Source organism: Girardinichthys multiradiatus, chromosome X, assembly GCF_021462225.1.
Source record: "Girardinichthys multiradiatus isolate DD_20200921_A chromosome X, DD_fGirMul_XY1, whole genome shotgun sequence".
Lineage (NCBI taxonomy): Eukaryota > Metazoa > Chordata > Actinopteri > Cyprinodontiformes > Goodeidae > Girardinichthys > Girardinichthys multiradiatus.
In genome coordinates this window covers 16816621-16830976 of record NC_061817.1, presented here as the reverse complement: position 1 = coordinate 16830976, position 14356 = coordinate 16816621, and the positions used below count along the sequence as shown (strand labels likewise).

Here is a 14356-nt window from a genome sequence, read left to right as displayed (position 1 = left end):
CTGTCGAGGTACCAGCTTGCATTTTCAAGACTTACCACTGATTCTCAATGGGATTTAGGACTCGACTTTGACTTGGGGTTGATTTGGGGTTTAGTCCCTCTTTAAGTTATTCATCTCAAAAAACCTTTTTAAATTTCTTGGCTGTGGTAATGGATGCTGATTGAAAATGTATGTAGTTAAACTTTTTTAGGCTTTCAACTAAATTGGATCCTATAATGACTTTAAAAAAGTCATTTACACTTTATTCACATTCCAACTGGATGTCGGTAATTCTAGATATTGGTATTAGCTAGTGATTAGTGGGATTTCTTTGGCTTAATCATAGTGTTTCTTGTAAAAAAAATTTTCAAGCATCATATTATTCTGCTTAAAGTCAGATTGCTGTAAACTAACATGATTTAGGTCAAACAGTCTTAATTTTCTTGTGAGCGCTCATGAAGAAGGTTCACTTATGTTATTGCTTAATAACTTAATCATTTAACTGTTCTTGGCAACAAGGATCCTGAAACACAAACAACATGTGATGATATCTCTGCGCAAGAAAACACATTAGTGCTTAATTAAATTTTCAGGTTGAGAGGTCATGTTAGATTAGAAAACCTGAATCTTACACACAGCAAGCCTTCTGAACTAGGTCTTCTATCAAAGCAGAACATGTTTGGCAATGAGGCACAGCAATGTGAAGAAAATCCAATATAACCCAAAAATCTCAAGCCAGTTGTCAAAAATGGTGTTGGAAGGATGATGATTTGGTCCTGTTTTAAAGCCACTGGACCTCACTATACCTTAGACCTTACATACCAAACTTTTCTAGAGATAGATGTGAAGCCATCAGGCAATCGGCTGAAGCTTGCCATAATCTGGCTCACCAATGGAACAATGATCCCAAACTCTGCTCCAACAGAATGGCTAAAAAATACAAAAATCAAAGGGCTTTGTCACGCCCAGACCTTAAACTGAGGTGAAATCTTATAGAAGGTTCACATAAAAATAGCATTCAGGCTTGAATAAACTGAAATAATGTGAAAGACGGTAGGGGAAGATTCTGTCACAGTAACATAAACGATTGTTAGTTCAAACCGAAGATGATTGTGTGAAGTTATTACAGCTAAAGGTAGGTACAACTTTTTATGTCATGTGTCATCTGTCAGACATACTTTTATCTTACTGAATAATAATATGCAAATAATGATACCTCCAAGTCAGGAGATGAGATGATACAAAACAGTTTGGGAAAAATTAAGTATGCCAGATTTCCACAAATTGTTAAAAGTATTTTAGAAAATCTGTGATACTGCAGAATACTGCAGTCCAGGTTTAAATAGCCCATACACTGTAGTTTTTATGCTTGTCTAATTCTAAGAAAGTCTTAATTCTAAGAGTGTTGAAACTGCTCCTTTTTGTGTTTTCACAACAAAATAAAGGTATTATAATTCACAAACTGTGTTTAAAGAATTTCTGTTTACAGTCAAATTATCCAGTTCAGGTTTGAACAAGAGATGATAAAATACAAACCAGATTTTAAAATAGCCCCTTGATTTTGTGTCATTTATTCATTAGTAGCCGATAGAGGAGAATTCAAGGCCAATAGAGAAGGGGAAGACAAACAGCAAACAGTCCGAGGTCCGGAGTTGAACCAAGGACAGCCACGTAGAGGACGATAGCCATGGGGCGCCCACTCCACTACTGAGACATGCAGCACCCTGGCCCTTTAGTTTAGCACCAGCAGGAAGCTAAAAATCAGATGCTAACTTTACTTTGGTTAGCAATTATAGGCCAGTTTTGGATCCTGTCCTTCACTCTGTCAGCATTTATTGTTTATACCATGACCATAATAGCTTGTTCAGTGCGGTGACTGCCCCAAACATCCAACTGATAAAAACATGTTTTATTAAGCCTCTGTCAGCACAGTAAGGCAATTCAAGAACTATTCCTTTCATACTTCAAAATAAAAGTTTCAAATGTAGATACAACAGGGCATAAGGAGAATCCTACTAGTAGCTCATGCTTATTGTTATGGAAAGATTTTTTTTTACCAAAGAAGGAGATCAGAAGGATGATCATCATTCTATCACCTTGATTAATTCAACCTTCAGACATGTTGCTGAGCTGAGCCAAAATTGTTTTGACCAGTCCAAAGGAAGCCACCCTCCTATATCAGTATTCTAAAAACCCCATGTTTCCAGCCCCCCCTTTAGGAACAGCAGAGGTTGAGAATAATTTAACGTCTCGACTCCTCCTTCTAGGGTTTCTTTCGCAGGACAATCCAGAAAAATCTTCATCCTTCTTACACCTGTAAATATGATGGCTGCTGCATCATTGACAAGATCACACGCAACCAGTGCCAGCTATGCAGATTCAAGAAGTGCATCTCTGTGGGCATGGCCATGGACTGTGAGTCATCCCAGACTTCTGACTCGATATCTCTAAAACGTTCGGCATACATTAGTGTGATAGTTTACTGGAAGGGTTTTAGGTTTAAACTTGTCAATCATCAATGTTACTAGAAGTCTTTGTTTTGGGGAACATAATTTAATTGTACATCCAGCTGTGTTGCTTTCAGGATACTCTGTAAACAGCCAAATTGACAACATATGGACTTTTACCACGTGTTAGAAGTTTCAAAAGTCAGCTACACATGAACTCACCCCAACCATTGACTAGACCCATCCTGTCTATTAGTGGTGCTCGATGACAGCAAGCGCGTGGCTAAGCGACGCCTCATCGAAGAGAACCGAGAGCGGAGGAAGAAAGAAGAGATGGTACGGACGCTGCAGATGAGGCCGGAGCCAGATAGCGCAGAATGGGAGCTGATTAGGATAGCGACAGAGGCCCACCGCCAAACCAACGCCCAGGGTTCCAGCTGGAAACGGAAGCGCAAGTTTCTGGTAAACTTTAGTTTTTACAGGCAAAGAACTGATTCCTCGCTGGAGTTTCAGGGCTGCTACTGTGAATTTATGAGTAATAGTTTCCTAACCTCTAGTAGAAAGTTGTCATATCACCATGAGTTTTAGAAAGGTGAATAAATAAAGTTGTGAAAGGCTGACGGCTAACATTTTAAACTACCTGAACTGAAAAAAAAATCTTTTTACCACTAAAAGTGGATATCTTTTACAAGATACGTTTGTAAAGTTTATTGTTTATCCCATTAGCCCTACTGCAAGGTTTATGAATTATGACAGTTAGAGCTGCACTGATGACAATCTCAAGGACAAAGTCCCATAGTCTGTTTGTACAATTTTCACCTGCTGACACCTAATTTTAGTCAAGTGAGATTTCTCTTTGTGAACGTCATGATAAGAAGATATAAGAACAACAGTGAAAGTATTTTCTTTCTACCCTTCATTCCTTGAGCAGTCCTTAAATAATTTATATTAGGAGCGGAGGTGACATCACACCTGAAAGAAAGAAGAGTAAATGAATACAAAGATAGGATTTAAAGATCTTTAGCATCTGATATTACAAATTAATTCTGTTAGCACAACTAGCATTACTTAAACATCATTCTAAGTGTGTATTCCCAGACAATGTAGATCATTACCTGAACTCAGAGATTTTCAAATTCTCGAGCTCAAAAGTTTAAAACAGAGCAACTTCGCTGTACTCCATTTAGCCCATTGTTCCTGCTACCTGCTGAACGCCTGCATGGACCACAGAAATGTCTGGAAATGTATAAATATAGCTTAGTTTTAAACAGCTTCTTACGTCTCAGTGCATTCGCTGGCTTCATTTTCAGCACATCACCAATACTGAAAATAGCAAAAATGTGTTCTTCCCTCAGTGACTGCATCCACACCAAAGTGTGGTGTTCTCCGCACAACCTGGTATCACTTAGTATTATCCACTCACAGATCTAAAAAAGATCCCACCAGCCAGTAACCAGGCAGAATCAGGCTAAAAATCAGACAATTCTGCTCACCCTCTGATTTCTCACTGCATTAATGATGGTGGTCAGAGGGACCAATGCCACTGATTGTATGGCAGCCTTACTTCTGTAAGTCTGCCCCAGGGCATCTGTAGCTACTATTTAGCCTAGCACTGTCAGTGTATGAATGTGTGTATGAATGTGTGGATGAATGTGTGGATGACTGACTGTAGTGTAAAGCGCTTTGGAGCGCTTTGGAACTTCATCAGACTTGATGAAGTGCTAGGCCATTTACCATTAAGGAGAATATTCTGACCATAACCATTAAATGTCAATCTCTCTGATCAGCTCTCGCTAAATTTTCTCTGGCATTATTATTAATTTCTTACATGCATGATAAAAAGTTTATTTGTAAATAGTCTATGATAAATCATTCAAGACTCTTAAAAGATGGCCAAAATAGAGTTATTGAAGTGGGTTGAAGTGTGAATGTTTACAGAAATAATTGCTTCTATATAATATTTGTGATAATGTGGACAGGCACTCAAAAAATATAGTACTTCTATTTTAGTATTGTTTTTAGATGGGAATTATCTCTGGATGAACTTGATTATTACAAATGATCCAACAACTAGTAAAAATATAACACAAGTAGATTTTAATCAACCAATAACATGTAAGTTTAACAGCTTAAATAACTGACAGAAATTCCAATCATTTTTTATTATGATTAATTTTGTTAATGTTCTGTAAATAGTTCTTGCCAGAATAGTTAGCATCTAATTGCTAACTATTCTGATGCTAACTAGATGCTAGCTATTCAATTAGATACTAACTATTCTGGCACACTTGTCAGTATTTCTATTACAAATCTAACAGAGTTAAGAAACTTCTGCTCAATCAGGTGTTCTTAGTGCTGTCTCTAAACTAGCTGAAGCTGGGCACTAGCTTACATTGTTGCACCAACATAGAAACTTACTTAACCACTGGTTTTCATAAGGTTGTTAACTTTTACTAAGGTGCTATAAATTATACATACACACTGGATTACAATAACTGCTACAACATTAGTTACATTCTAACCAAAATCTTAGAATTGTTATGAAATGTATGTGGCTAATTTTATAATTGAACCATTAATGAACCATCATTGCAAATTAATATGCTTATTTGGAAATTTAATAGCATTTAAAATTCCTTTTCTTATTGTGTCAAACTAGAAAACGTGAAGTGAAAGACTAAGTTTCTAGAAAATGTTCTTCTGATTAAAATACAGCTATAAAATATTATAAAATGTTTTTAAAAGGGTAATTGATAACTTCTTACAGTGGTGAAAACAATTAGTGTTGCCAGGCAACCATTATAAAGGCAAAAGCAGTTTTACACTTGAATAAAGGTAAGGATACGCAGGTATACGGTCTCTGGGAAGATGTGGAGCACAATGGCTGTAGCTGCTTGGCAACCTCATTGCTTTTTCATTTCGAATTGACCCTGATCTACACAGAAAAGCCATCGAAAAATTGCTTGTAAAAATCTTTTTTCCAACATGCCCATATTTCAGAGGACTGCACCTTTGAGTGTTCATGTATTTTCACCATAAAGAAAAAAACTGTTTTATAATTCATTTTCTAAAGCAATTCAGCTGCTTTAATGAGTAATCAGTATAATGTCTGCTCATTTTTAAGATGTTCTTATTTTAATAAGCAGCTTCGTCAACTTACTTTATAGTATCCAGTTGATGACCTTAATATATTTCTCCAGTGACCCTTAAAACCCATGCATATACATGGAAGACTTTCTTAGATCTCCCATCACATGTTGAAATGTGTTACCTGTTTATCTTTGAACAAAGGCTGATGAATCTTTTAAAATTTGCTCTCTGATTTACATATTTAAGTTTATATCTGCTGTATTTATTATGAGCAGATCTCTGTATGTGTATAATATACTGTGTGGGTTTCGCATCCGCAGCCTAATGGGCAGACAAGACACAGTTGAGCCTAGGGTCTTTTTTTCTTCCTGCCTCATTGACAGATGAATGTTATAATATGTTGTTTGCAGTCAGACGACATCGGCCATGGTCCAATGGTGCCCACTTCAGATGGAGATAAAGTCAATCTTGAGGTCTTCAGCGAGTTCACCAAGATCATGACCCCTGCTATCACCCGTGTTGTTGACTTTGCCAAGAAATTACCCATGTTTTCAGAGGTTGGTAAGAAAGGACGGTAAACTGATTTTACACTCAAAGTGAATTATGATCATTCCATGTTTAAACTTGTCGCTTCAGTTGTGCATTTACTAACACCTGATTGTTAAATCAGATCTAAAGAAGGCACAGTAGCCATGTCAGGTTAGACTTTGTCTTTCTTGGCTTGCCTGGATGCTGTGGGAAGTTGTGTTAAATAACATTGATCTCCGTCATACATGTACTAGCAGGCTTACAAAGGTTTTAGCTCCTTTTTAGCTTCATACCCACAAAAATGATGTCAGCAGAACAATTTTACAACTGTATTAAGTTCCACTCAACCAAAGTAGACCAATTCATGCTAGTGTCCTGCAAAGTATTGATAATGCTTGAATATTTTTTACATTTGATCCTGTTACAACCACACTGTTAAACAATTGTCTTTAGAATTCTAATTATTAAGTTGAATCCACCTTTGTGTAAATGAATATCTGCATAAATCCAGATGTTGTACAAAGGTCTCAGTATTTTGTTAGAACAGCATGATGAAGACCAAGGAACACAGCAGACAGGTCAGGGAGAAGATGTTGGAATGTTTAGAGCACGGTTAGGTTATTAATATCCTAAGTTTGACCTGTTTAATGCATCATATGAAAATGGAAATAGTATGGAACAACTGCAAACCCACAAAGACATGGTCATCCAACCAACCTTACAGGCCAGGTAAGGAGAACATTGATGAGACAAACAGGCAAGAGACAGCTTGTACATCTCTGGAGGAACTGTAAACAGCTTATGTAACATCTTTTATTTGTTCACATCACAAATCACATTTTTATGGAACAGTGGCAAGAAGAAGGTTACTGTTTTAAAGAAGCCATAAGAAATCATGTGAACAGTTTGCCACAAGCCATGTTTGTTGTCCCTTACAAGAAAAAGGTTCTCTGGTCAGAGGAGACTAAAATTGAACTTTTTAGCCTAAAAGTAAAATGCTGCTATTGCTGAAAAGTAACACTCCACATCACCCCTCAGGCCTTGACCTACCTCTTTGTGTCAGTGAACATAAGTCGCTTGGATCCCCCGAACAAGCATACCCCCATATCATGATGTTTTTTACTCTGGTAAACCTCAAACTTCCACTCAGAAAAATACAGTTTCACTACAGTCGGATAGGTGGTGATAATGCAGTGTTTTGTACACTGACTACTAAAAAGAGAAGAAGAAGAAAATAACCTTCACATTAGGATATTGATGCATGTTTTGTATCCTTATTGTCCCTAGAAGATAAATTATCAAACACCAGATATCACCACACTGTATTTAATAAAAATATGCAGTTTATTTTTTTCTGCTACTCGAGACCCTAGAGGCGGGTCTGAAAGACCCGCCGCACAGTGAAGCATTGTTAAATATGTACAACACTCTTCCAACTTTGATTCTAAGAACATTTTATAAATCCTGTAACTGTCTTTTTTGTGACTTTGTATAAAAACTTTGAACTATGAAATGTAATAACGCTGAAGTCCTGTTTTCTTGCCAGCTGCCTTGTGAAGACCAGATTATCTTGCTGAAGGGGTGCTGCATGGAGATTATGTCCCTGCGCGCTGCTGTGCGCTACGACCCCGAAAGCGAAACGCTGACGCTCAGTGGTGAGATGGCTGTGAAACGTGAACACCTGAAGAATGGTGGTCTGGGGGTTATTTCAGATGCTATATTTGATTTGGGCAAAAGCCTGGCACAGTTCAACTTGGATGATTCCGAAGTGGCACTGATGCAAGTTGTGCTACTCATGAGTTCAGGTGAGGTATTGTTAATGTTATACTGTAGATAGCAATGTGTGATGTAACTTTTAGAAACTCCTTAAACCATTATTTTTTTCCCTTTATTTATTTGCTTCAGATCGGTCAGGGCTAACAAGCTTGGAGAAGATCGAGCGGTCCCAGGAGGCCTACCTGCTGGCGTTTGAGCACTACATAAACTACCGTAAGCACAACATTCCCCATTTTTGGCCAAAGCTCTTGATGAAGGTGACGGACCTGCGTATGATTGCTGCCTGCCACGCCAGTCGATTCCTCCACATGAAGGTCGAGTGTCCAAACGAACTCTTCCCACCGCTTTTCCTGGAAGTCTTTGAGGACCAGGCAGTGTGACTTTGCACCCTGCACTAAACATACGCATTTTGGCAGTAAAGGAAGCATTGGCGACGGATGAACGTATTAGGAAAAACTGGATTTTGTTTTCATTTGTGAGAACGTGCCCTGTACATTTTTTGTTTGCCCATTTGTTGTCAAACACGAGACTTACCTTCTGCCACCAGCAAGTTCTCATCAGCATCATGAAACAGAAACACAGGCATTTTAAACTCTGCTTTCTGCTTTTGACAGGTGTGCACATACACATCTACAGGTGACAGTTTTAAAACACTTTGCCATAAAGGTACATCTATATGCAAATCCAATTGCATCTGTAAGGAGGGCTGGACTGTTCCCAAACCAAATGCAAACTGAGGGGCTTTGCTAGCTGCACACCTGCCTGTAACACACAGGTGTCTTTGAGTTTTTTGGGGGTTTTTTTCGTGTGTGTCCGGGACCTGACAGCTGACACCTCTGACAATCCCTATCCCCATCCTGCTTTACCCCCATCTCCCTAGCATCTCCAACAACAAAAGCTTCCACTTTCTGCGCTCTTTTCAATCCACTGTGGCCCTGAGAGTGTTCGTCGACCTACCTCCGTCACACAAACCTTCACGCAGAGAAACACACTCACAGAATGTACGTGCACTAAACACACCCCAACACTGTTACCTCATTTCTTGTCAAATGTTTTTCTTTATTTATATTTGGGGGCAGATTTAGTTCAATTAGAGAATATATTGCCATGCACCCCTCTGTTACCCATATATGTTATGCAGCTGCTGGGAGAAAATTCAGTGGAACAACTGTGTATAAAACACTAATGTACAAAGCATGATTTAAACTGCAAGTCTTATAGCTGAGGACTCTATACCATTCATCATGCAATGCAAGATGTCATGAACATCAAACTGCATTCTGTAAGCACTAAACAGTGATCATTTTTGGAATCAAGATTTGTGTCAATCTAGTCAAATCAAGCTAATTAAATATCAAACAAAACACCTTCAGGAGCCTCAGTGAAGCAAAAAGGAAATACATATGCAGAGAAATCGCTTGTCTACCCTGATGAAGATGTGTGAAAAGCTTTAAAACAAATTAAAATAAATTTGTATTGCATTGTGCTGATGAATATTGATTATACATCAGCATAATAGCACACTAAACAAATGCTACTTCTTAATTTGAGTACATTATTTCAATGGGAAAGCAATCCCTTTGAAACTAATGTAACTGTTTTTTTATCATACACTTTATAGCTTTATACGAACTGTTGGGGACTATCCAGATGCCAGCTGGATGGTGTTTTGGTATGATGCAAACATGTGGAGTTTGCTGAGCTGCATTGTGACTGTACTTGAACCATTAAGTTTAGTCTGATGAAGATAAGCTTGAACTTTTCAGCTCCAATTCTTCCAGTGGGTTTGGCATTTAACAAAAAGGTGACTGTGCTTCATGTCACCTGTAAAGTACGGCTGAAGATCTCCGATGCTTTGGGACCCTTTCTACACATCTTTAGCAGGGTTGCCAAAAAGATTTGTTTACATCAACATATTTCCAAAGGTAAAATTTAGGATTCCCAAGCAAATTATCAGAATCAATGTGCAGACTATTAGTGTTAAAAATTAATGATCTATCTTTTTTTTTTTTTTTTTACCTTTTTTTCCTGTCCTTTTGTCTGTAAGTTTCATTGTGACATTTACATCTTGCGTGGAACTTTTGTAGGTATCTTTTTTTAAATTTCTCTCCCATTCATGTTTTTATTTGATATTTAAGAGGCTTTGCTAGATTTTATAGGCACAAATCTCATTCCATTATGTATGGCTACCGACAGCAACGTATACATTTATTTTAACAATATGTGTTATTTGCCTTACTTTAAAACATAGCACAGTACACAGAAAATGTTTTTAAATTATTAAAATACTATAAGGTAGTTGAAAAAAGTGTACACCTATACCTGTGCAGGCCATAGCCAACAGCTGGTTAGAGTGTAGTGAATTTTTTAACCAGATTAGTATACTGTTCCAAGCCCCTCTGGGAAGTTTTGTTGTTTTTTTTACAAGAAGCAGATAGTCGAGAATTTATCCAGTTTTAGGACCAACCTTTGGCATCTAAATAAGTATTTAAGCTTCACTAATTTGCTATCTGGTAGCTAAGGTTAGTTGTAAAAGTTAATATCTAGCTTTAAAGAGATGAAAGGTCACCCACTTTTATATGAAGAAGCATGAATTAGTTGTAGAAGTTGATCAAACACTTTTTTTTCTTTGGCAGACAAGAATAAGCTACTAGATCAAGAATTACTAGATCAAATCATAGATGGATGGGTCGCTGTTTGCTATCAAGTCATTTTCCTTCTGAAAGCCCAGTTCACCCATTACATTTTTGTTGGCATTGTGGTCTATTCATTTATAAGTCAATATGTTTACAGAAAGCACTTTTGTATTCATAACATCTAACAAATCTTATACTATTTACAGCCTAGGCAGTGTCTTCATATATAGGTGCATCTCAGAAATGCAACATTTCGTGAAAAGGTTACATATGTTTCATTCATTTTAGAAAGTGTAACTCATATATAGATTTATTACACATGAAGTAAAATATTTCAAGCCATTATTTTTTTATTAACATGGCATGGAGGAGAGCAGCCTGTGGTCCTGCTGAAGTGTTCAGAAAGCCCAGGTTGCTTTGATAGTGGCCTTCAGGTCATCTGCGTTGTTGGTTCTGGTGTCTCTCATCTTCCTCTTGACAGAACTCCATAGATTCTCTCTGAGGGTCTGGTCAGGTCAGGTTGCTGGTCATTCAGTCTCAGTAACACCATCCTCACTGAACCAGCTTTTGGCACATTAGGGAAAGTGGGCTGGAAAATGAAATTAGCAGCTTCATAAATCCTGCCAGCAGAAGAAGGTTGAGTGTTCTTAAATGTCCTGGTAGATGGCTGTGATGACTGTGAACTTTAGAAAACCAGTAGACCAGCAGATGACATGGAACCCCAAATCATCACTGACTGTGGAAACTTCACACTGGACTTCAAGCAACATGGATTCTGTGCCTCTCCACTTTTCATCCAGACTCTGGGACCTTGATTTCTAAATAAAATGCAAGCTTTACTTTCATCTGAAAAGTCTTCTGTCCAATACTTGTGAAGCTCCCTCAAATTCTTGAATGGATTTTGCTTGACAATCCTCTTAAGGCTGTGGTTTTCTCTGTTGCTGGTGCACCTTTTTTACCACACCTTTTCCTTCCACTCAACTTTCTATGAATATGCTTGTATACGGCACTCAGCTTTTTTTTAACAATGACCTTTTGTTGCTTGACCTCCCTAGCAGAGATTGCTAAAGTCTTCTGGACAAATCTGTCCCGTCAGCGGTCTTCTCTATGATGGTGTAGGCCATAATATGGCCATTACATAACATTTACACATTATAAATGTTTTTTTTTTTCTTAAATTGGTGTTATGTAATATTCAAATTTTCTGAGACACTGATTTTTGGGTTTTCATTCTCTTTAACCTGTACTCATCAAACTTACACAACGTAAAGGCTTGAAATATGTCACCCTATCTGTAATGAATCTTTACACTCTCTGATTTTCACTCTGAAATGAGTGACAAAACATTTTTTTTCACAATGTTCTAATTTGTTGAAATGTACCTATATGTATTTGTAGCTAGAATACCTCACCCAACACATACCTCCTTTTTCATTACCTCATAGACACACATTCAATTTTCAGATGTATTTACTATTTTTTTATTGGTTTCTTTTAATAGTTTCAGATAAGCTCTGGGATGCACACACTAGCTGCGTCAGTGTGTTCTCCTCTGAAATTCTTTCCCATTTTCTGCCTGGCAGTTTCCTTCCTTTATCTCATTTTACATCATGTTGTGATAGGCACACAGGGCACATCCTTTTGGGTGGTAGGTAGGTAATGGTTGCCCACCTTCCCTACTCCAACCTCCACCTGCAACTGCCTGAATCCCAACAGACTCTACCTCACCTCTCGTCTCCATGAAGCTGCCCTCAGAATGCAACACAAGCACATCTGCGCAGTCAGATACGCAAATGCATAAAAATGCTATATATTCCCACAGTAAACAAACAAATTAGCAGCATTGAACTACTGTGAGTGTGCTGTTCCACCAATAACATCCGCTTGTTCCTATTTAACGTGGATTAACCGCTAACATCTGTCAAGGCAAAATCTGTCATTTTCAACCCTTGTTCATTTTCTGACTATGTGGGACCAAGAGATACTCTGAGTTCAGTTTTTATTTTAGAACCTGAACAGACAGCGGGTTACGGGTGGATGAGTGACATTACAAAGTGCTGCCTGAATTTCAGAGAAGAGAACTTTATGAGGACGGCGACAGCTTTGAGACTCCAGATAAAGTCAGCAGTGTTCACTTGTGGGTATTGCTTTAGCCGTTGGAGGGAAGAGCAACCCATGAGATTGCTGGGAAACGCCATGTCTTGAGATTGTCACTCTGTATTAATGGGCTAAATACTTCTCCAGGAGAAATGGACATGCTAATCAAAGGACTGGTCCTGGAAACCTCCAGGGAGAAATACACTCTGCTGTAAAGACGCCTACCAACCATATCCCCAACTGCCATCCACTGAAAAAAGAATTATCAGGTTCTTTCTTTGCACTAAAACCACAATGTCTGTATCCTTAACTGTACTGGACACTTCTCTATGTCTCTTCCTCTGCTTTATTCATCTCATGTCTTGATTACCAGCTCCAAACCATAAGAATTTAGAGCAGAACCTTTAGGTGCCACCACTCTTAGTGTTATGTTGTGGGTTATTTAGGACACAAATGCACAGATGCAAAAGGAACTATATGGATCCACACCCGCCTTGTCAATACCACTGTGAACAAAAGCCCTGATGAACCAGACTACACAGAGACAACTGCCGGTTCATTCACCCAGATATGTTCATGCGCCTCTCAAGAGTGTATCTTTAAATTTTGTAGTGTCTTGCAGAAATATTAATACCTCTTGAGCTTTTTCCACATTTCATTGCATTACAACCACAAATATCAATGTATTGGATTGGGATTTCATGCGACCATCACTAAGTTACATAGAATTATGAGGAGTACTAGTTATCCACTGTTATGTGTTGGTATGTCACAGAATTGAAAAGTCACCCCTAACTTTCTTCCTTTTCCTGCTAAAGAAAAACATCCCCAGATCATGATGCTGCCACCACCATTATTTACAATGGGGCTGTTTTTTATCATTCAGAGTTCTACACTATTTTTGTTGGTGTGTTACATTAACTCACAATAAAATACATTGAAGTTTTTGGTTGTAATTTGTCAAAATAAGAGAGTTTAAAAAGTATGAATGCTTTTGCAATGGACTACATGTACTATACCAGTACATATATGTAAATATTTAAAGATATATATATTTTTATGCAGTCAACCCCGTTCAGATCATGTGACACCATGTGACAGAGGCTGCCATCCCATTTGGATGAATATCTGCAACATTTTTGAAAGTGTTTTCAGTTGACATGAAGATTCTTGTTTGACTCGTGGTGATTACCAAGTAACCTTCTTAGTTCAGTGATATTTGTGCATGCCTTCAGATTTTCCCTTTTTTTCTCCTGTTCCTTGTTTTCTGTGACTGAGGGTCAGCTTCCCCGTTGGTGATGTAGATCTGAGCTGGCAGCACAGCCTCTCTGTATCTCCTTCTCTGCCTAATGTTCAGTGGAGAAGTCCTCTCCCTGTCATCATAAAGAAACCACACCAGCACCTCAGGGCACTTTGCCTCCGGCTGAAAGGGGGCCGCACCAGCGCTGAGCAGAGACAGCAGCCATCCTCTAAAAAAGAAAAGGGTGTCTAATGGGGGTTTTGCTGCTTTAACAAGCTTCAGACACTTTTGCTGTTTAAAATCTGATCTCTTTAAGGGTAACACATTCAGTTTGGCACCTTTTATATGAAGAATAGTTTATCAGTTTAATTCTTAAATGTGACTAGAACCTTTGGTTTGCTCTAAATGTTTGGAGTGGTTCTTGTTGCTGCCTCTTTGGGTCAGTTTATCAATTACAGACTTCACCTGCAAAAGCCAGCTTTGTTTTAATTTGAAAGAAAATGATAACAGCCCAGGGTAATTTTTCAACCTTTGAAACAAAACTGCAGAATAAATCAAACAGT

The 14356-nt window shown here is 38.2% G+C and overlaps 1 protein-coding gene across 2 annotated transcripts in view; it reads left to right on the top strand.

The window, feature by feature from the left end:
• LOC124862847 (thyroid hormone receptor alpha-like) overlaps window positions 1-10735 on the top strand; it is a 58655-nt gene extending 47920 nt beyond the window's left edge. For both annotated transcript variants that reach the window (XM_047357019.1, XM_047357018.1), the window contains 5 exons: window positions 2247-2394; window positions 2683-2888; window positions 5927-6073; window positions 7591-7849; window positions 7950-10735. In XM_047357019.1, the coding sequence (XP_047212975.1) occupies window positions 2247-2394; window positions 2683-2888; window positions 5927-6073; window positions 7591-7849; window positions 7950-8200 (1011 nt within the window). In that variant the 3' untranslated portion in view covers window positions 8201-10735. The remainder of the gene's footprint in view (window positions 1-2246; window positions 2395-2682; window positions 2889-5926; window positions 6074-7590; window positions 7850-7949) is intronic.
• The last annotated feature ends 3621 nt before the right edge of the window (window positions 10736-14356 follow it).